General features: G+C 47.3%; 1 protein-coding gene across 1 annotated transcript; it reads left to right on the top strand.

The window, feature by feature from the left end:
* The first annotated feature begins 5,905 nt into the window (after positions 1–5,905).
* On the top strand, positions 5,906–19,256 carry LOC311224815 (phospholipase A and acyltransferase 4-like). Its single transcript, XM_084309942.1, has 4 exons — positions 5,906–6,017; positions 7,255–7,363; positions 13,107–13,375; positions 17,877–19,256. Exons 1-4 carry the CDS (start codon positions 6,003–6,005, stop codon positions 18,018–18,020), a joined length of 537 nt encoding a protein of 178 aa, XP_084166068.1. The 5' UTR covers positions 5,906–6,002; the 3' UTR covers positions 18,021–19,256.
* Positions 19,257–21,025: the final 1,769 nt, after the last annotated feature.

The following is a 21,025-nucleotide window of genomic DNA, read 5'->3' as shown; positions in this document are numbered from 1 at the left end:
AGGCTACTTCCAGGTCTACCGGCCCTGGACACTTTCCCGGGAAGAGCCACCTCGGGTAGAGCCACGGGTAGAGCCACGGGTAGAGCCACGGGTAGAGCCACGGGTAGAGCCACGGGTAGAGCCACGGGTAGAGCCACGGGTAGAGCCACGGGTAGGGCCACGGGTAGGGCCACGCGAGTCACAGCACGGCGTCCGAAACCTCAGGGATCCGTCAATGTGTTTTTATTACAGGTTTTTTTTAGACATCACAGTAGTGAGTAGACAATACAGACGTAACAAACATACGCGGCGGCCGGGTAGCGCAGCGGACTAAGCGCCTGTCTACCACCGCAGAGACACTCATGGTATCGAATCCGGCTGTCAGCGGTGCCTCCGGCTTGGCCGGTCGTCATACTGACACAATTGGCGGTGTCAGCGGGAGGGAAGCCAGTAGTGGGTGGTATCCTGGTCGTTGTAAACAGCGACTCCTACAGGTCGGTCAGGGCGCCTGCACACAGCGAGGAAGGGATCTGGGTGAGGTTAACAGGGGCGGAGCTAGGGGGTGGCTACCTGGGCTCAAGCCCCGGATGTATTCTGAAAAGCCCCGAATCTATTTTATTACAATTTTTTTTTTTACAATTCATCATTGTTACATGAAAATATGTTTGCACCAGATTTAGCAGAAGCTAATTTCCATCTGTGGTCTATCCAGCTGCTAACTGTATTTGAGTGAGTTAAGTCTTGGTGTTATGGTAGACTCAGACCTAAGCTTTAAATCACAATCAACAAGTTGACAAAAACTTAATTCTTCCACCTTAGAAACATAGCTAAAGTACGGCCATTTATAAATCAAAAGGACGCTGAAAACCAGATCCATGCCTTTATCTCAAGCCAACTCGACTACTGTAATGCACTCCTTACCGGCCTCCCGATTAAATACGATGATAACTATTTTATTGCAATGCACTATTGCATTATTTTATTCTATTTTACTAACTATTTTATTGCACTGCACTATTTTACTTTGTATCAGTGAATCATAGACGCCTGGCCATAAGAGCCTGGCCATAAGAGCATTCGGAGCATCTCTGCTCTCCCACTATTGAACTTGGGGGAGCAAAGGTATAATCTTGCTCCACCACTTTTTGATTATATGGAAAATATGATATATCCCCCCCCAATATATAAATCTAACCATAACTACGTTATGGTTAACTGAGTTTTATAGTGAAAAGAGCAGCTTTATTGGTCAAGATTGAAGGCTCTATATTGCAGGAAATTGCACGTACAGGTTCATTAAATTCAAAAAAAATCTGTCGTGGAGGGGGTCGTGCCTGAGCCCCTCCAAACCACCCCTTGCCCATCTGGGCTAAGCCCCGGATCTCCTACAATCCTAAATCCGCCCCTGGTGAGGTAGTGTGCCGTCCCACACGTTACACTCACCCAATGAGAGTCCTCGCTGCCAGGTGAAAAGAGGCTGCTGGCTGTCTCCTATGTATCGGAGGAAGCATGTGATAGACTTCAGGGCTCCCTAGACCGGCAAGTAGAAGGAGAAAAAGTGGATAAAAAAAACAAAAAAAAACACATATAAACAAAAACCAAAAAAAATAATTTAAATCTCAGAGCACTTCACATTACAGAGTCCTTACTATACAGTGTCATTGTTTCAGGAGGTGAGAGACATAGTCAACCGTTCCACATAAGAAATAAAGGGTTGCCACACCACATCAAACTTTCCACTTGATCCCTGCAATGTATATATTTTTTTATCTTTTCCACTTTTAAATGATACAGAACATCACAAATCCACCTGCCAAATGAGGGAGGGTGATCGTTTTTTCCTGTTCAGAAGAATGAGACGCCTTGCTAGAAGGGAGGAGTAAGCAATACAGTTCAATTGGGCTTTTGGTTTCCGTTTCTACGAGGCTGAGCAAGGAAACGGATTTGAGTTCAAGTCGAGTCAAGCTTATTTTGTGTAGCTCGATATCTTACTATATCTTTTATAGTATCTTATAGATATTGATATCTTACTTCGAACTTTGTGCTGCACTGTATCCATGTCCCCAACCACTCCACTTTTACAGTCTTATTGTTGTCTCACTGTTCTGTCCTGTCTTCCACTTTACTTTACTTATAATTATTTATTTATTCACTGTTGTATGTTCTTAATTGTGGAAATAATGCACTGTAAACGTCAAATCACGTTCCATTTGTACTGCAATTATGGTGAATAAAGTAATCTGAATCTGAATCTGTACTAGATGGATTAATGTCTCCCACAAGACCTTAATAGGAGAGAGAGGAAGAAACCTCAGAGGGGTAATCTGTGAAAGACAGAACCCCCCCCCCCCCCTCTAAAACCAGTAGGTGTGAGGAGTACGCAGAGCAAGGCTTCAGTTGAGCCCATTGAGCTCATTTCACCCAAAATTCCCATCCTTGCCTGCGTTTGAGTGTCTCAAATGTTGTCCATAATTGTAATACATACTGTATAATTGCACATAATTGGAGTTTTGGGATTGATTGCGTGAGAATTTGATTATTGGTTGCTCATATTTATTGTATATTGTATCATATATTGTAAAGGTAGTCAAGACCCCCTTTGTCCGGACACCAAGACAAGACCAGGATCCATCCCAGACAAGACCAGGATCCATCCCAGACAAGACCAGGATCCATCCCAGACAAGACCAGGACCCACGCCCAGACGCGTGAATACTTTCCCTAAGCGGGTTGTACTTCCGCGTTCGGTTTGCGCAATCTGATTGGCCACTGACGTTTCTGGTCATGTGACATGTGCGCCAATCGTGTGACGCCTAGTTCTGCGCCTATTCCCTTGTCTAACAGCCTGCAAACTACCTAACGCCTAGTTTATCACTGGTTAAGCTTAGGCGACTCTTTCGAAGTTGATTAAGGTTAGAGTTTGGAATCAGGGCTGGTGTTCTATCGCCATGCTCTAAGACAAACTCTAACCTAAACCAACTTCGAAAGAGTGCCTAAGCTTAACCGGTGGCAGAACTAGGCGTCACACGATTGGCGCACATGTCACATGACCAGAAACGTCAGTGGCCAATCAAATTGCGCAAACCGAACGCGGAAGTACAACCCGCTTAGGGAAAGTATTCACGCATCCCAGACAAGACCAGGACCCATCCCAGACAAGACCAGGACCCACGCCCAGACAAGACCAGGACCCATGCCCAGACAAGACCAGGACCCACGCCCAGACAAGACCAGGACCCACGCCCAGACAAGACCAGGACCCACGCCCAGACAAGACCATGACCCACGCCCAGACAAGACCATGACCCACGCCCAGACAAGACCAGGACCCACGCCCAGACAAGACCAGGACCCACGCCCAGACAAGACCAGGACCCACGCCCAGACAAGACCATGACCCACGCCCAGACAAGACCATGACCCACGCCCAGACAAGACCAGGACCCATCCCAGACAAGACCAGGACCCACGCCCAGACAAGACCAGGACCCACGCCCAGACAAGACCATGACCCACGCCCAGACAAGACCATGACCCACGCCCAGACAAGACCAGGACCCACGCCCAGACAAGACCAGGACCCACGCCCAGACAAGACCAGGACCCATCCCAGACAAGACCAGGACCCACGCCCAGACAAGACCAGGACCCACGCCCAGACAAGACCAGGACCCACGCCCAGACAAGACCAGGACCCATCCCAGACAAGACCAGGACCCACGCCCAGACAAGACCAGGACCCACGCCCAGACAAGACCAGGACCCACGCCCAGACAAGACCAGGACCCACGCCCAGACAAGACCAGGACCCAAGCCCAGACAAGACCAGGACCCACGCCCAGACAAGACCAGGACCCACGCCCAGACAAGACCAGGACCCACGCCCAGACAAGACCAGGACCCACGCCCAGACAAGACCAGGACCCACGCCCAGACAAGACCAGGATCCATCCCAGACGAGACCAGGACCATCAAGACCATCGTTTGGTTGAGACCGTGTTGGAGATTTCCGTCAGATTAAAAACCTTAAAAACATATTACGTATATATTTTGAATGATGTCGTCTTTGGTGGGAAAGGGATTGGAAGTCTGCATTTAATTATTTTATCATCAAACATTTTTATCAGTGTTGTTGTTCATTTAATGTTCTTCGTTAAATTTGTGAGCAATCAGGACCAACGTCCGAGACCAACGTCCGAGACCAAGGCAAGACCCAGACCAACAGGGTTCAACAGACACTGAGATAGAGGGGAGACAACATGCTTGGTGGTATGGCTACTACATAATGCATTCCTACCACAGTTGACTCGCTCGCCCTTGACAAACTAATTCACTCTGGGAGGAGGCTTCATTAACCAGCCCATCCATCTTGACATATCTGTCCGCCGCTTTGAGCAATCAAAAGGCCAATAAAGGGAAGGAGTCTAGGAAACAATCAACTTTGTAATCAGCGCGGGCAGTGCCGGTACGGGCCGCTAAGGGGGCCCTGGCCAATATTTTTGCGTGTGCCACTCTTGAGCAAAATGAGGAATACAATGTTTAACCCGGGATGGTCACTTTAACCCTTTCACTACCACACTACAAAGGTTTAACGCTTTCACTACCACACTACAGAAGGTTAACCTTTCACTACCACACTACATCAGGTTAACCCTTTCACTACCACACTACAGAAGGTTAACCCTTTCATTACCACACTACAGAAGGTTAACCCATTCACCACCACACCACAACGGGTTAACCCTTTCACTACCACAATACAGAAGGGTTAACGCTTTCACTACCACACTATAGAAGGTTAACCCTTTCACTAACAAAATACAAAGGGTTGACACTTTCACTACCACACTACAGAAGGTTAACCTTTCACTACCACACTACAGAAGGTTAACCCATTCACTACCACACTACAGCAGGTTGACCCATTCACTACCATGCTACAAAGGGTTAACGCTTTCACTACCACACTACATAAGGTTAACCCGTTCACTAACATGCTACAAAGGGTTAACGCTTTCACTACCACACTACAGAAGGTTAACCCTTTCACTACCACACTATAAAGGGTTAACACTTTCACTACCACACTACAGAAGGTTAACCTACAGTAGCACTACCATACACTACTGTAGTGTGGTAGTGAAAGGTTATAACTTTTTTTTTTTATCCACTTTTTCTCCTCCTGTTTTTCTGTGTTTTTTTTCTCCCATCCCAATTTAGTCATGCCAATTCCGCCCTCCCCTTCCTTGTCGTTGCTTGCATGTGCCCCCCACTGGTCGGTCTAGGGAGGGTTGATAGATACTATCACATGTCCCCTCCGATACATGCGGAGTCAGCCAGCCACTTCTTTTCACCTGCCAGCGCCGACTCTCATTGGTGAGGTGTAACGTGTGGGAGGCTCACACTACCCTCAGTCACCATCTCCCTTCCTCGCTGTGCAGGCGCCCTGACCGACCTGTAGGAGTCGCTGTTTACAACGACCAGATTACCATCCACCGGCTTCCCTCCCGCTGACACTGCCAATCGAGCCAGTATGACGGCCGGCCCAAGCCGGAGGCAACGCTGACGGCCGGATTCGATACCAGTGTCTCTCGCGTTGGTGACGAGCGCTTAGTCCGCTGCGCCACCCAGCCGCCTAGGTTATAACCTTCTGTAGTGTGGTAGTGAAAGGGTTAAGAACAAATGATGTATTACAATTACAGTTGTTCACACAAGGGACAGTTCTTCTGACCCGTCCCCGGCTGGCATATCATGTTGTATATAGCCTTTGTGCCCGGGTTGACTCCTAGTCAATGATTTCCCAATTCAGAGTGTCAAAGTGCCTCTGTGCAAGACGTTTATCTAGAAAACGAAACCCGTTTTTATGTCCCGTAGAACCTGTAAGTCCAGTAGTAGGTTTCGTTTTCCCTTTTCCTGACAGCTGCATCGAAGCTGCTCACATGTATATATACTTCCCGGTAGCTGCTCACATCTAGATCTATTTCCCAGTACAGTAGCCACTCCACTCACGAAGAGGCCACGTCATGGCTCCAACACTTGTGAGTATGAACTCCAAATCAGTTGTTGTTGTATAACGGACTTTAGTTAAAGGGGAACTATTTTACTATTTCTTTCACTATTTGGGCACTTTTACACAATTCCTGTGAGTCTATGGAACACCTCTGTAATATATATATTTTTTTTATTCATTGTTTTGTATTTCTAATCAAGTCCTCAAAAACAGCATTTTTCTACCTCAAGATTTCGAGCTGTTTTGAGCCTGGGCTGCAGGTGCCACCTAAACCACTGCGCTTCGTCGTCGTCTATCTCAACATTAACATGCAGCGGTGTCTTTATGACATCACATATAGGCACATTTTCAAACGACTCGGTTCAGTGAGGGTGAATATTGTGAGAGGAGAATTGGAAGAATGCGCCAATATGAGAATTTTGAGACATAGATCATATTAATATAAGTTCACATAGCTAGGAAACAATGCTAAACACTCAAAAAGGCCATTTATAAGATAGTTCCCCTTTAATTTATTACCGTTTAACGCTGCAGCTGTGTTTTGATTCTGGGATCACGTGGATACAGTAGTGCACTTTGCAAGAGATTGAAGTGTGAAGTGTCCTACGGTGGTAGTCAAATGCCGTGCACTTTGGCGTGCAGGGGGTTCTAGATAGAAAAGGGCAGTCCCACAGCTGACATATTTAAATGGTAGATAAATAATAAATGGTGCATTTATATTGTTATTTCATCCAAAGCGCTTTACAACTTTTTGCGCCTCACATCACCCATTCACTCACACACCGATGGCGGAGGCAACCAATGCGAGGTGCCAACCTGCTCATTGGGAGAAATTAGGGGTTACAGTAAGTGTCTCTCTCAAGGACACTTCGACACGCTGCCCGGGAGGAGCGGGAATCGATCCGATTAGCAGACGACCGCTCTACCTTCTGAGTCACTCTGTGTGTGTGTGTGTGTGTCTGTCTGTCTGTCTGTCTGTCTGTCTGTCTGTCTGTCTGTCTGTCTGTCTGTCTGTCTGTCTGTCTGTCTGTCTGTCTGTCTGTCTGTCTGTCTGTCTGTCTGTCTGTCTGTCTGTCTGTCTGTCTGTCTGTCTGTCTGTCTGTCTGTCTGTCTGTCTGTCTGTCTGTCTGTCTGTCTGTCTGTCTGTCTGTCTGTCTGTGTGTGTGTGTGTGTGTGTGTGTGTGTGTGTGTGTGTGTGTGTGTGTGTGTGCGCGTGTGCCTGTGTACATGAGTAATATTTTGCTTGATTCTGTTTTCCTCCTTAGTTTGATAACAATCCCAAACCTGGGGACTTGATAGAAATCTTCCGGGGGTTGCAGAACGACTGGGCTGTCTACATTGGAGACAACAACCTTGTTCACTTCACACCATCCAGTGAGTGAATACCCTTTAAATTACAGGCCGTCAATGTGTAATTACCAGTCATTACTTATTAATTATCAGTCATTACTGTGTAATGAATGGCCTATAATTGAAAGGGCTATCCAGAATTTACTCCATTATTCACACTGGACAATAGACAGATGTAACTGCTGTCATCTAGTTTATTTCCTTATTACAATATTTAAAAAGATCTGACCTGGGATCATTTTAAAGCCCGGCAAATGTTTTCTCCTTGCATAAACGTTTCAGTATTTCAGAGTCTTCTATTGATAAATAATCAAGATATTGTAAATGTAAATGTAAATGTATTCACTATTTATCTTATCAACCAGACCCTTTTTCTGAACATGATACAGAGGACAGTATAAAACTAAATTAATTAAATGTTCAATTTCAGTTCACTTCTGATGATTGTTGCTCGACAGAAATGACACGTTTACGAAGGTGTTTACATTAGATTAGATTAGATTAACATTTATTGTCATTATACAGCACAAGTGCAGTACAACGAAAAGCAAAAAACAAATGGCAAACTAATGACTGGAGATTTAACGTTTGTATTGTTGCCGAGATGGGTATAGCTTCGTTTTCAGCTCATGTACATATTATAAATCCCATGGAGTAGACATTAGATTAGATTTGATTCAAATTCATTGTCATTATTAGAAGTTTGGCATTCAACCAGAGTGCAAATCTAACAGTAAAGTGCAATAATAATATACAATGTACAGGTGATTAAACCGGGTATAATACTTGCTCAATACTTTTCTTTAATGACAAGAGCGCCCTTGCCTTTAGTCCTTGTATCAAGGGATCAATTGATCAACCAGTGAATGAAAACGTGTCTATTTTGCATTTTGTTGTGTAGGGGGCCATTTGTTTGGCCTATACACATCATTCTGAAGCACGTAAACCCAGTTTTAGATTTCAGTGTGACAGATGATGGTATGAGAAGTTTACAATATGCCTGGTTTTCAGTATGACTGACAGGTAGATCAGTAGTCTACAGGTTTACTGTACTGTCAAGTCCCAGCTTTGACAGAGTCTGCCTGTGGCAGTGGTAGTGACAGCTCTGACAGCCCTTAAGGTAGAGACACGTGGAGGATACTTAGAACATTATTGTCTGTTGTGTATTTTCACCAGACACTTGTCACAGTGCTGTGAAAAGGGTTCTGCACTGGCGCTAAAAGCACAGTGTCACGTTGATTGCATATATTTTGTCCACTTTGTTTTAAATGGGAATATTATCCACCCATTTTAAGAATTTACATACAGTATGTTCTTCCTGTGCCCCAGGACAGTATTTGTTTTGTGATAAAAAAAAATCATAAAAAAATGATTGCATCAAGATGACATAAAATAATTAAGTAAACTTTTATGAAAAGGAAAAGGAAAAATAAAGAAATAATAATAATAATAATAATAATAAATAATAAAATATTTACATAAGTAGAGAAAACATTTTTAAAAGAAGAACCCACTGAACCCTCTCTGAACCCTCTCTGAACCCTCTCTGAACCCTCTCTGAACCCTCTCTGAACCCTCTCTGAACCCCCTCTCTGAACCCTCTCTGAACCCTCTCTGAACCCTCTCTGAACCCTCTCTGAACCCCCTCTGAACCCTCTCTGAACCCCCTCTGAACCCTCTCTGAACCCTCTCTGAACCCTCTCTGAACCCCCTCTGAACCCTCTCTGAACCCTCTCTGAACCCTCTCTGAACCCTCTCTGAACCCCCTCTGAACCCTCTCTGAACCCCCTCTGAACACTCTCTGAACCCTCTCTGAACCCTCTCTGAACCCCCTCTGAACCCTCTCTGAACCCCCTCTCTGAACCCTCTCTGAACCCCCTCTCTGAACCCCCTCTCTGAACCCTCTCTGAACCCTCTCTGAACCCTCTCTGAACCCCCTCTCTGAACCCTCTCTGAACCCTCTCTGAACCCTCTCTGAACCCTCTCTGAACCCTCTCTGAACCCTCTCTGAACCCTCTCTGAACCCTCTCTGAACCCTCTCTGAACCCCCTCTGAACCCTCTCTGAACCATCTCTGAACCCTCTCTGAACCCCCTCTGAACCCCCTCTGAACCCTCTCTGAACCCCCTCTGAACCCTCTCTGAACCCTCTCTGAACCCCCTCTGAACCCTCTCTGAACCCTCTCTGAACCCCCTCTCTGAACCCTCTCTGAACCCTCTCTGAACCCCCTCTCTGAACCCTCTCTGAACCCCCTCTGAACCCCCTCTCTGAACCCTCTCTGAACCCCCTCTGAACCCTCTCTGAACCCTCTCTGAACCCTCTCTGAACCCTCTCTGAACCCTCTCTGAACCCTCTCTGAACCCTCTCTGAACCCTCTCTGAACCCCCTCTCTGAACCCTCTCTGAACCCTCTCTGAACCCCCTCTCTGAACCCTCTCTGAACCCCCTCTGAACCCTCTCTGAACCCCCTCTCTGAACCCTCTCTGAACCCTCTCTGAACCCTCTCTGAACCCTCTCTGAACCCCCTCTCTGAACCCCCTCTCTGAACCCCCTCTCTGAACCCCCTCTCTGAACCCTCTCTGAACCCTCTATGAACCCCCTCTGAACCCCCTCTCTGAACCCTCTCTGAACCCCCTCTCTGAACCCTCTCTGAACCCCCTCTCTGAACCCTCTCTGAACCCTCTCTGAACCCCCTCTCTGAACCCTCTCTGAACCCCCTCTCTGAACCCTCTCTGAACCCTCTCTGAACCCTCTCTGAACCCCCTCTCTGAACCCTCTCTGAACCCCCTCTCTGAACCCTCTCTGAACCCCCTCTCTGAACCCTCTCTGAACCCCCTCTGAACCCCCTCTGAACCCCCTCTGAACCCTCTCTGAACCCCCTCTCTGAACCCCCTCTGAACCCTCTATGAACCCCCTCTGAACCCCCTCTGAACCCTCTCTGAACCCTCTCTGAACCATCTCTGAACCCTCTCTGAACCCCCTCTCTGAACCCTCTCTGAACCCTCTCTGAACCCCCTCTGAACCCTCTATGAACCCCCTCTGAACCCTCTCTGAACCCCCTCTGAACCCTCTCTGAACCCCCTCTCTGAACCCTCTATGAACCCCCTCTGAACCCTCTCTGAACCCCCTCTGAACCCTCTCTGAACCCCCTCTCTGAACCCCCTCTGAACCCTCTATGAACCCCCTCTGAACCCCCTCTGAACCCTCTCTGAACCCTCTCTGAACCCTCTCTGAACCCCCTCTGAACCCCCTCTGAACCCTCTCTGAACCCCCTCTCTGAACCCCCTCTGAACCCTCTATGAACCCCCTCTGAACCCCCTCTGAACCCTCTCTGAACCCTCTCTGAACCCTCTCTGAACCCTCTCTGAACCCCCCCTCTGAACCCTCTCTGAACCCTCTCTGAACCCCCTCTGAACCCTCTCTGAACCCCCTCTGAACCCTCTCTGAACCCTCTCTGAACCCTCTCTGAACCCCCTCTCTGAACCCCCTCTGAACCCTCTATGAACCCCCTCTGAACCCCCTCTGAACCCTCTATGAACCCCCTCTGAACCCCCTCTGAACCCTCTCTGAACCCTCTCTGAACCCTCTCTGAACCCTCTCTGAACCCTCTCTGAACCCTCTCTGAACCCCCTCTGAACCCCCTCTGAACCCCCTCTGAACCCTCTCTGAACCCTCTCTGAACCCCCTCTGAACCCCCTCTGAACCCCCTCTGAACCCTCTCTGAACCCCCTCTCTGAACCCTCTCTGAACCCTCTCTGAACCCTCTCTGAACCCTCTCTGAACCCCCTCTCTGAACCCTCTCTGAACCCTCTCTGAACCCCCTCTCTGAACCCTCTCTGAACCCTCTCTGAACCCCCTCTGAACCCTCTCTGAACCCCCTCTGAACCCTCTCTGAACCCTCTCTGAACCCTCTCTGAACCCTCTCTGAACCCTCTCTGAACCCCCTCTGAACCCTCTCTGAACCCTCTCTGAACCCTCTCTGAACCCTCTCTGAACCCTCTCTGAACCCCCTCTCTGAACCCTCTCTGAACCCTCTCTGAACCCCCTCTGAACCCTCTCTGAACCCTCTCTGAACCCTCTCTGAACCCTCTATGAACCCTCTCTGAACCCTCTCTGAACCCTCTCTGAACCCCCTCTCTGAACCCCCTCTCTGAACCCCCTCTGAACCCTCTATGAACCCCCTCTGAACCCCCTCTGAACCCTCTCTGAACCCTCTCTGAACCCTCTCTGAACCCTCTCTGAACCCTCTCTGAACCCTCTCTGAACCCCCTCTCTGAACCCCCTCTGAACCCTCTCTGAACCCTCTCTGAACCCCCTCTCTGAACCCTCTCTGAACCCTCTCTGAACCCTCTATGAACCCCCTCTGAACCCCCTCTGAACCCTCTCTGAACCCTCTCTGAACCCTCTCTGAACCCTCTCTGAACCCTCTCTGAACCCTCTCTGAACCCTCCAAACTCGGGATTTTGAATGAGGCCATCAAATGTTTGTGTGAGCTCTTACACCCAATGCTCTATAGCAGCGGTTCCCAAAATGTTTTGGCCGTGCACCCCCTGTCACCTCCCGACCTAGCTGACGCACCCCCCAAAGGGGTTTCTGTTAGAAAAAATTGTTGCTGATCTCCGTGCACAGATTTTATTTTTAATTTTATCTCTTCCCACGGCGACTATGGATAGGGAATTTCTTTATTTAATTAAAATGTTCACGACAACATGGATGCATGTACTCTGCCAGCATGTTTAATATCCATAATACTAAAGGTTTGACTAAGATTTTTATGAAATTTTATTGTAAAAAAATAAAAATTATATATTATTTTTTTTATTTTTTATTTTTTTTTACCACCATTAGCCTTTTCATGTCACGCACCACCTAGAGGGCGCTCACGCACCACCGTTTGGGAACCACTGCTCTATAGGGTCCTTATCACACTGTGTTCTGTTAGGTCTTCCCTAACGAGGAGACACCTCCATTGACTTCAATTCATCTTAAGGTGTATTTCCTTCATTTACCAGCTGTTATCTGAACCATATTGATCAGCATACACTCTTATACATTCTGATCATCTTTTCTTTTCTGTAAACAGTTATATATTTTTAGGGCTCCTTCCGATTAGAATAATTTACCAAATAATTTACTAGAAAAATAGCTGCTCATGCTTAGAATTTTTTTTTTGTGTTCCATTGTTTTTGTTTTGTTATGTAAACTTTTCTTTGTGTTGTTGTTGTTGCTTATTGTTGCTTACTATTATTCAATTGTCTTAGTATTGTGTTCCGTGTTGCATGACCCCCTTGAAAACGAGATGCTACATCTCAGTCTTTATCCTGAGAAACAAATAAAATAATGTCCACCAATTCTAGTTCAGACCTTCTAGCGATGCTAGAATATGAACCTCATTTGGAGAGAGGTCACAGAAAAATTATATGGCCTCATAACGTCAGAGCCCCATTCATTGGCTATCGAGCAGCGCCGACTTTACATCCCAGTGACATCACCGATCGGATGTTTCTCCCTCTGATTTCTAACTTTAACTTAAACTTAACTGTCCTGGAGCACAGGAAGAACATAATGTGAATTCTTAAAACTGGTGGTATTCCCCTTTAAATACATTTCAGAATCTCAAAATTCAGAATCTCTCTCTCTGTCTCTCTCTCTCTCTCTCTCTCTCTCTCTCTCTCTCTCTCTCTCTCTCTCTCTCTCTCTCTCTCTCTCTCTCTCTCTCTCTCTCTCTCTCTCTTTCTCTCTCTCTCTCTCTCTGTCTCACACATACAGGTGAGGGTCCAGGCATGTTCCAAGCCCTATTCGCTATGCTGAACAATGACACTGCCCAGGTGAGGTGTCAGAAGGTCTGGGAGGTGGTCGGAGCCGACCGGTATGAGGTCAACAACCTCCTGGATGACAAGTATCCGCACCGCGACCCCTACATAATCGTGACGGAAGCCCGGAAAATGGTGGGCCGAGTGTTTCCTTACAGCGCGGTCAGCCTCAACTGTGAGCACTTTGTCACCAAACTGCGGTACGGCAAGGCAGAGTCTCAACAGGTGGGTCAAAATGTGCAAATACTGTACTTGAGTATTTAGATGGTAAATGGTACATTTATCTATTATGGATGATAACATGACAATAGACCTCTCAGGAGTGACATATTTTCCGTCCGCTCCCAAGTCTCCAGGCTTTGCTGCAGCGATAGGAAAATGACTGTTAATAGATCGCTCCTAGCTTTGTCTGTGGTGGTCCATGCAGCCTGTGGTCCCGTGAACAAAGCCTCCTGATATACATTTCTCTCTCTGATAAGACGGGGGATTTAGAATTTTAAGCAGCAGTTTAAAGGAAGGCAGAAATCGTTAGCCAAAACTAGCTTAGCATTGCAGATCAGGTGACCCGACGTCACCGGCGTCAGTGCGTTCTCTGCGACACCTGGTCATTTAGGGTTAGTAGCGATTTGGCTTTTAAAAACTGGAACGGTAACAAAACATGAAATCCTTGGGTGAAACGCAATTGTCCCATTAACTCAACATGCAGCGTCAAGGGGAAACGTACTGGTAAACGGGAAAGGAAAACGGGAATACACACTGTGGAAATGAAATGTTTGAGTGCAACGATATTGTGACAATTAAGACACTTCCTAATTTTATTTTGACTGCATCATTGTCACAGCCAAGATTTTGTAAGGACTCATAATTTCTGATTTATTTATTTATGCCTTGTAGGACTGCTGCCATGGCCTATATGTGGAGAATTGTGGTCAGTCAATCACTTGTGCCTTGTCTCCACTAGCCAGGGTTTGTCTCCACTAGCCTGTCTGGCACACAGTGAGCGTATCCATTGTCTGTAGAAGCTGGCCAAACCTGGCTGGACCCTGGCTGAGACGGCCACCTTTCACAACATGGCCAGACCTGGGCAAAGCCAGAACTGTTGTATCATCGTGGTTTAGCTTGTGTACCACAGTTGGTGGTGTGAAATGTGAAAGGTTGCCTAGCAATGGAGACACAAACCCAACCGTACCATACCATGATTGTAAAGTGTTCGCGGGTGGGAAGCCGGTGGGAGTATGAGTCCTGGTCGTTGCAAGAAGTGACTCCAACTGGTCAGTCCGGGTGCCTGTTCAGCAGGGAGGAGATCTGGGGGAGAAAGCACGTTCTCCCAGTGAAACTCCTTACTCCAGACGGACAGTGCATTTTATATAGCGCTTTTATCCAAAGCACTTTACAATTTGTTCTTCACATTCACCCATTCACTCACACATTCACACACCGATGGCGGAGGAGACCATGCAAGATGCCAACCTGCTCATCGGGAGCAATTAGGGGTTAAGTGTCTTGCTCAAGGACACTTCGACACTTCGACAATTATCAGATGACCGCTCTACCTCCTGAGCCACTGTCGCCCCAGCTGGTAGTCTACACCCTCCCCAGAATGACAGTAGGGCAGCATGTGGTAGTCTACACCCTCCCCAGAATGACAGTAGGGCAGCATGTGGTAGTCTACACCCTCCCCAGACCGACAGTAGGGCAGCATTGGTAGTCTACACCCTCCCCAGACTGACAGTAGGGCAGTATGTGGTAGTCTACTCTACACCCTCCCCAGACTGAGAGTAGGGCAGCATGTGGTAGTCTACACCCTCCCCAGACCGACAGTAGGGCAGCATGTGGTAGTCTACACTCTCCCCAGACCGACAGTAGGGCAGCATGTGGTAGTCTACACCCTCCCCAGACTGACAGTAGGGCAGCATGTGGTAGTCTACACTCTCCCCAGACCGACAGTAGGGCAGCATGTGGTAGTCTACACTCTCCCCAGACCGACAGTAGGGCAGCATGTGGTAGTCTACACCCTCCCCAGACTGACAGTAGGGCAGTATGTGGTAGTCTACTCTACACTCTCCCCAGACCGACAGTAGGGCAGCATGTGGTAGTCTACACCCTCCCCAGACCGACAGTAGGGCAGCATGTGGTAGTCTACTCTACACTCTCCCCAGACCGACAGTAGGGCAACATGTGGTAGTCTACACTCTCCCCAGACCGACAGTAGGGCAGCATGTGGTAGTCTACACTCTCCCCAGACTGACAGTAGGGCAGTATGTGGTAGTCTACTCTACACTCTCCCCAGACCGACAGTAGGGCAGCATGTGGTAGTCTACACTCTCCCCAGACCGACTGTAGGGCAGCATGTGGTAGTCTACTCTACACTCTCCCCAGACCGACAGTAGGGCAGTATGTGGTAGTCTACTCTACACTCTCCCCAGACCGACAGTAGGGCAGCATGTGGTAGTCTACACCCTCCCCAGACTGACAGTAGGGCAGTATGTGGTAGTCTACTCTACACTCTCCCCAGACCGACAGTAGGGCAGCATGTGGTAGTCTACACTCTCCCCAGACCGACAGTAGGGCAGCATGTGGTAGTCTACACTCTCCCCAGACCGACAGTAGGGCAGCGACCAGGGTTGGAATTGGTATAACGACTAAATTGGGGTGATTAATCGAATTTAAATTATGATTTTGGCTTGCCACGATCATGAAAACAAGATAATCGAGATAAAACATGCCATGTTGCTCTCATTTTGTCTTGTGTTGTAAATGCCCCAGTACCTTCCATTGCAGAGACCTTCCATTCCACCTTCCAAAACTACATTACACAGCGAATGCCAGCTTCCTTCAAGCTAATGGCTTGTGGCTGAATTTCTTTTATTTCTCTTATTTTTCGGGATTATCTACCACAAAACTGAACGTTATTGGCATAGATTGGAGCACAGTTAGTTTGTCTACCTTCTGTGAACGTTTAGCAACCTATGGTGGCTTCGGGGGCCCTATGCAGCCACATAGTCCGCATATGGCAAGAAGCGGGCCTGCATGGTTGCAGCTTGTGTTGTCTAGTCATTTTGAACCGTCTGGTGATTTGTAGAAGATGACAGAAAGGCAGCCTTTGGTCTAGAAGAAATAAATTGTCATATGATGTTCTCAAATCAAATGTTTAATGATCGTGATCTCAATATCAATCTAAATAATCGTGATTATAGGAGAAATGGCAGAAAATCAAGTCTAAAAGTCTTACTAATGGCTGTGCTTCTCCTTACATGACAAACCAAAACTTAATGTACTACTTTAGCTAACCCTAAGTTAGCAAGTTCTTGGCAGAGTTGTATTACTTTTTTTCTTTTTTTCTTTTTCTTTTTTTTAATTTTTCCTCAGATTTTCTCCCCGTCCCTATTTTTTTGTCGTTGTGCCAATTCCCCCCCCCCCCCCCCCCTCCCCTACCTGGCTCTGTATGCATGTTCTCCTATGAGTCGGTACAAGGCCCCCCCCCCTCCCCTACCTGGCGCTGTATGCATGTTCTCCTATGAGTCGGTACAAGGCCCCCCCCCCTCCCCTACCTGGCGCTGTATGCATGTTCTCCTATGAGTCGGTACAAGGCGTCCCGAATCGATCACACGCTTCCTCCGAGACATGCGCCGATAGCCAGTGACGTATTTTCACTTGGCAGCGAGGACTCTCATTGGTGAAGCGTAACGCGTGGGAGGGCACGCTATCTCCACCAAGTCCTGCCCCGCTGAGCAAGCGCCGAGACCTGACCTGACCTGTAGGCGTAGCTGTCCACAACGCCAGATTCCCACCCTCCAGCTTTTCCCACCCCCTAATACAGCCAATTGCATTAGTGTGCGCGGCCAGCCAAGCTGGTGGCAACGCTGGGAGCTGGATTCGAACAGGCGAACCCAGTGTCTCCCAGCGTTGGTGACAAACGCAATCTCCGCTACGCCACCTGACCGCCTTGAGTTGTATTACTTTTAAGGCGAGACAGTACCCCCGAAATTTGTTGTCTTATTTCAAACTAGTGCCAATAAAATATCGAAAACAGACAATTAGTTGTTTATTTTACTTAATTTTGTCTGATTGTGTCCATAGTCAGATCACAATTACAATACAGAACTCAGACTCAGAACGAGTTTTTATGCATTTTACTTACACTCCATTTCCCTAGTAGCTACACACACCAAACTTTCCACATCTCTTCCCATCCATATGCTGCTTCTAATTACAGAAGGGTTTGTTTATATATCATTCATAGCCGGGTACATTACATTTTATACCAAAACTAGGCGAAAATCGATATTTTTTTATGACAGTAGACAGTATTTCCTGATGTATGGGCTGATAAGAGGACATAGCCACAATCCCTTCTGGAAAAAGTTTAGTTTTGCATATATAAACATAAAATTCAAAAAACTTGCAATATATTTTTTCTTGGTTTATACTGTATGTAGGCCTACATAACAAACTGGGAAAGTTTCATAGTGATATCTATTACATTTTTCTTTTTGCCTACTGTCTCGCCTTAAAAAGTCATCTTTGGTGTGAAATGACTTTGTGTTTCAGGTTCAGAGTTTCAGTCTGTTTAGTAATCAACCACCACGCATGTTTATGCTGTAGCCTGTCCCTGCATATTTTAAAAGCGTTGGTTTGTTTACCTATATGAAAAGCCGCTCTCTCCATATGGGTTCTGGCGGGTCCTCTAACCCTCCTCCTACTCTCCGTCTGTCCCCTGCTGCAGGTGGAGCAGGCCAAGGTGGGGCTGGCGCTGGGAGCCACCGCCGCTGTGGCCATAGCAGGGTTCAGTCTGCTGGGGGCCTTGCTGAGAGACGACGGAGAAGAGAAGAAGAAAGGAGACAAGAAGAAACCTCGCAAACGATACTGAGGGGACAGCTTGCTGGAGACCAAGTCCAGATCAGATGATGGGTGAACTCCTCATCCAATAGGGGTGGGAGGGGGTGGGGGGGGGGGATCCATACAGTGATAATATCGCAATATTTCACGGGCTGATATATTGATACGCTGATGCCGAGCATTGATATTTAGAAGAGACTTTTTTTTTTTGCTTGACAATCCCATTTTGCTGCAATAAAAATGTATGGAGTGAACGGACTTTACACTTTATCTTATTAGATAAAACAGATGATGTATATATTTTTTTATTGCAGATCTTGACAACGTTTTCCATTGGGGCCATAATTCGCAGTTGAAAAATAAATAATAATAATAATAATTATTATTATTATTCATTACATTTATATAGCGCTTTTCTAGACACTCAAAGCGCTCCCCACAATGTAGGGTGGAAATTGCCTCCTTCACCACCACTGGTAGCACCCAACCTTGGGCTACGCAGGCTCAATGGCTGCCATACACTGGCACCAGGCACACATCACACTACACAATGGCTGAACAGCTCAGGAGACAGGGTTTGATATCAGCCAATTAAGGGGAAGGGATGATTAGGTGGCCTTGATGTCAGATACCTGATTGGGAATTTGGCCAGGAACGTCGGGGAACCCCCTACTCTTTGCGATAGGCGTCCTGGGTTCTTTAACAACCGAGATTCAGTCCTCGGTTTAGTGTCTCATCCGAAGGACGGCACTTGTACAGTGTCCATATCACCATAACAGGGGCATTGTTACTGATTGGTCCAGAGGACAGAGTGCCCGCTGCTGGACAACAACACCACAACGGCCTTGACTGGGGCTCGAACCGGTGATATTCCGATCATGAGTCCGGAGCTCTACTCATGTAGCCACGCTGCTGGAAATCCCAATATATTAAAACATTGTGTCTCTAGTATCATGATAATATGGTATCGTGGGGCCTCTGTATATGTAACAATATTGTCCAAGGACATCAACTGTTTGAGACATTTGAATCGACTGGGTGATGACGGATGCCTTGTTTTTGCAGTTTGCAATCTTCTAAGTAAACCTTGATCCATATACGTCCTCTATATAGTAGTGTACATAGGTCCCAGTGCCTTCTCAGGACTTTAGAATGTCTATTTTTATCATGCACATACTATGTCTTTTTATTATCTGTTTTTTTATGTCTATTTTATTATTAGTATTATTGCACAATCGATGCGGGCATGACCACCCGCATTTCACTGTATGCCCTGGTATGTATGTGACAAATAAACCTCTTGAATCTTGAATCTCTAATTAGGTCTTATTGCTCATTTCAACTATTGAAAATATCTATTTATACTCTAAAATATGCAGCGAGGACTCATGATGTACATTATATCCAGCAGTGGGCTTCTAACTACTGTAGATTCACGCAGCCTGGAAATCTTGTTTTGTCAGGTTGGTTTGGTGAAGGGAAGCGGTTTTGTTTTCACTGATTCACTTCTGTTTGTAAAAGGTGTTCATAGATACAGTATATCTCGTGTTCTGTTTTGCACTCTAACCGTAGCTGTGACCTACCAGCAGCTACTGTTAATAATAATAATAATTCATTTAATTTATATAGCGCTTCTCAATAACCCGAAGTCGCTGACAGTAGTCGGGAGCAGGGGTACAAACAAAGAGGCGAAAGCAAAGAAACAAAACAAAACAACAAAGAAACAAAAACAAAGGAACATGAGACCATGGGGGGAACGGGGGAGACAGCCTGATGGCACAAAAAAAAAAAAAAAAAAAAAAGACTAGAGACATATCGATCAGGTTGGAGGGGAGGGGGGGGTTTAGGGGTGGGGGGGGTTGAAGGCAAGGGAGAACAGGTGGGTTTTGAGGCGAGCTTTGAAGGTGGAGAGTGTAGGGGAGTCTCTGATGGACTGGGGGAGGGAGTTCCAGAGTCGGGGTGCAGTGCGAGAGAAGGCCCGATCTCCAAAGTTTTTGAGCTTGGATGTCGGGACAGTGAGGGAGGCAGTGGAGGAGGACCGGAGGGAACGGGTTGGGCGGTAGGGGAGAAGGAGATCAGTCAGGTAGGGGGGGGCCAGGCTGTGGAGGGCTTTGAAGGTGAGGAGTAGTGTTTTAAAGTTAATGCGGTGTTTGATGGGGAGCCAGTGGAGGGAGTGGAGGACAGGAGTGATGTGTTCGCGGGACCGGGTGTTAGTGAGGAGGCGGGCGGCTGAATTTTGGACCATTTGCAGTTTATGGAGGGAGCGGGAGGTGATACCAGTGAGGAGGGAGTTGCAGTAGTCCAGGCGGGAGGAGATGAAGGCGTGAATGAGGGATTCAGCAGCGGGGGGGGAGAGGCAGTGACGGATTTTTGCGATGTTGCGGAGGTGAAAGTAGGATGTTTTGACGATGGAGCGGACGTGGGGGTCAAATGAGAGGGTGGGGTCAAGGAGGACACCAAGGTTGCGGACTAGGGGGGAGGGGGTGATGGTGGAGTCGTTGATGGTGAGTGTGATGGGTCCGGATCTGGTGAGGGTGATTTTGGTGCCAATGATGAGGAGTTCAGTCTTGTCACTGTTGAGTTTGAGGAAGTTGTGGGTCATCCAAGTTTGGAGTTCGGTGATGCATGATTCAATGTGACTGAGGGGTGGGCTGTGGGGGGATTGTGTACTGATGTATATTTGGGTGTCGTCAGCGTAACAGTGGAAGTTGAGGTGGTATTTGCGGATGATGTGACCAAGGGGGAGAATGTAGCAGATGAAGAGCAGGGGGCCAAGGACTGAGCCTTGGGGGACCCCCTGTGTGACTGGGGAGGGGGGGGAGGTGTGGCCGGAGAGGGAGATGAATTGGTGTACACATCAGTCCGCCCTTCCACCCTTTGGTCCATCTGTCAGTGAGTCCTTATTTCACTTGGCAGGGGACGGACGAGGACGGGTTAACTACAATGAGAGTCAAAGGAACATCATTGACCAGGTCCCCAGGGGCCACAGCAGAAGCACCACATATCCCTACAATATAATTAAAAATGTCATTTCAT

This window comes from Notolepis coatsorum, assembly GCF_963971535.1.
Source record: "Notolepis coatsorum genome assembly, chromosome: 3".
In the NCBI taxonomy this organism is placed as follows: Eukaryota; Metazoa; Chordata; class Actinopteri; order Aulopiformes; family Paralepididae; genus Notolepis; species Notolepis coatsorum.
Note: the sequence above shows the minus strand (reverse complement) of the source record. Positions and strands in the feature narration are given on the sequence as shown.

Bases quoted from the DNA above. Each gene is read 5' to 3' on its own strand.
- LOC311224815 (XM_084309942.1), top strand. The intron at 7,364-13,106 runs GTGAGTGAATAC...TCACACATACAG, and splicing joins TGTTCACTTCACACCATCCA to GTGAGGGTCCAGGCATGTTC. The intron at 13,376-17,876 runs GTGGGTCAAAAT...CCCCTGCTGCAG, and splicing joins GCAAGGCAGAGTCTCAACAG to GTGGAGCAGGCCAAGGTGGG.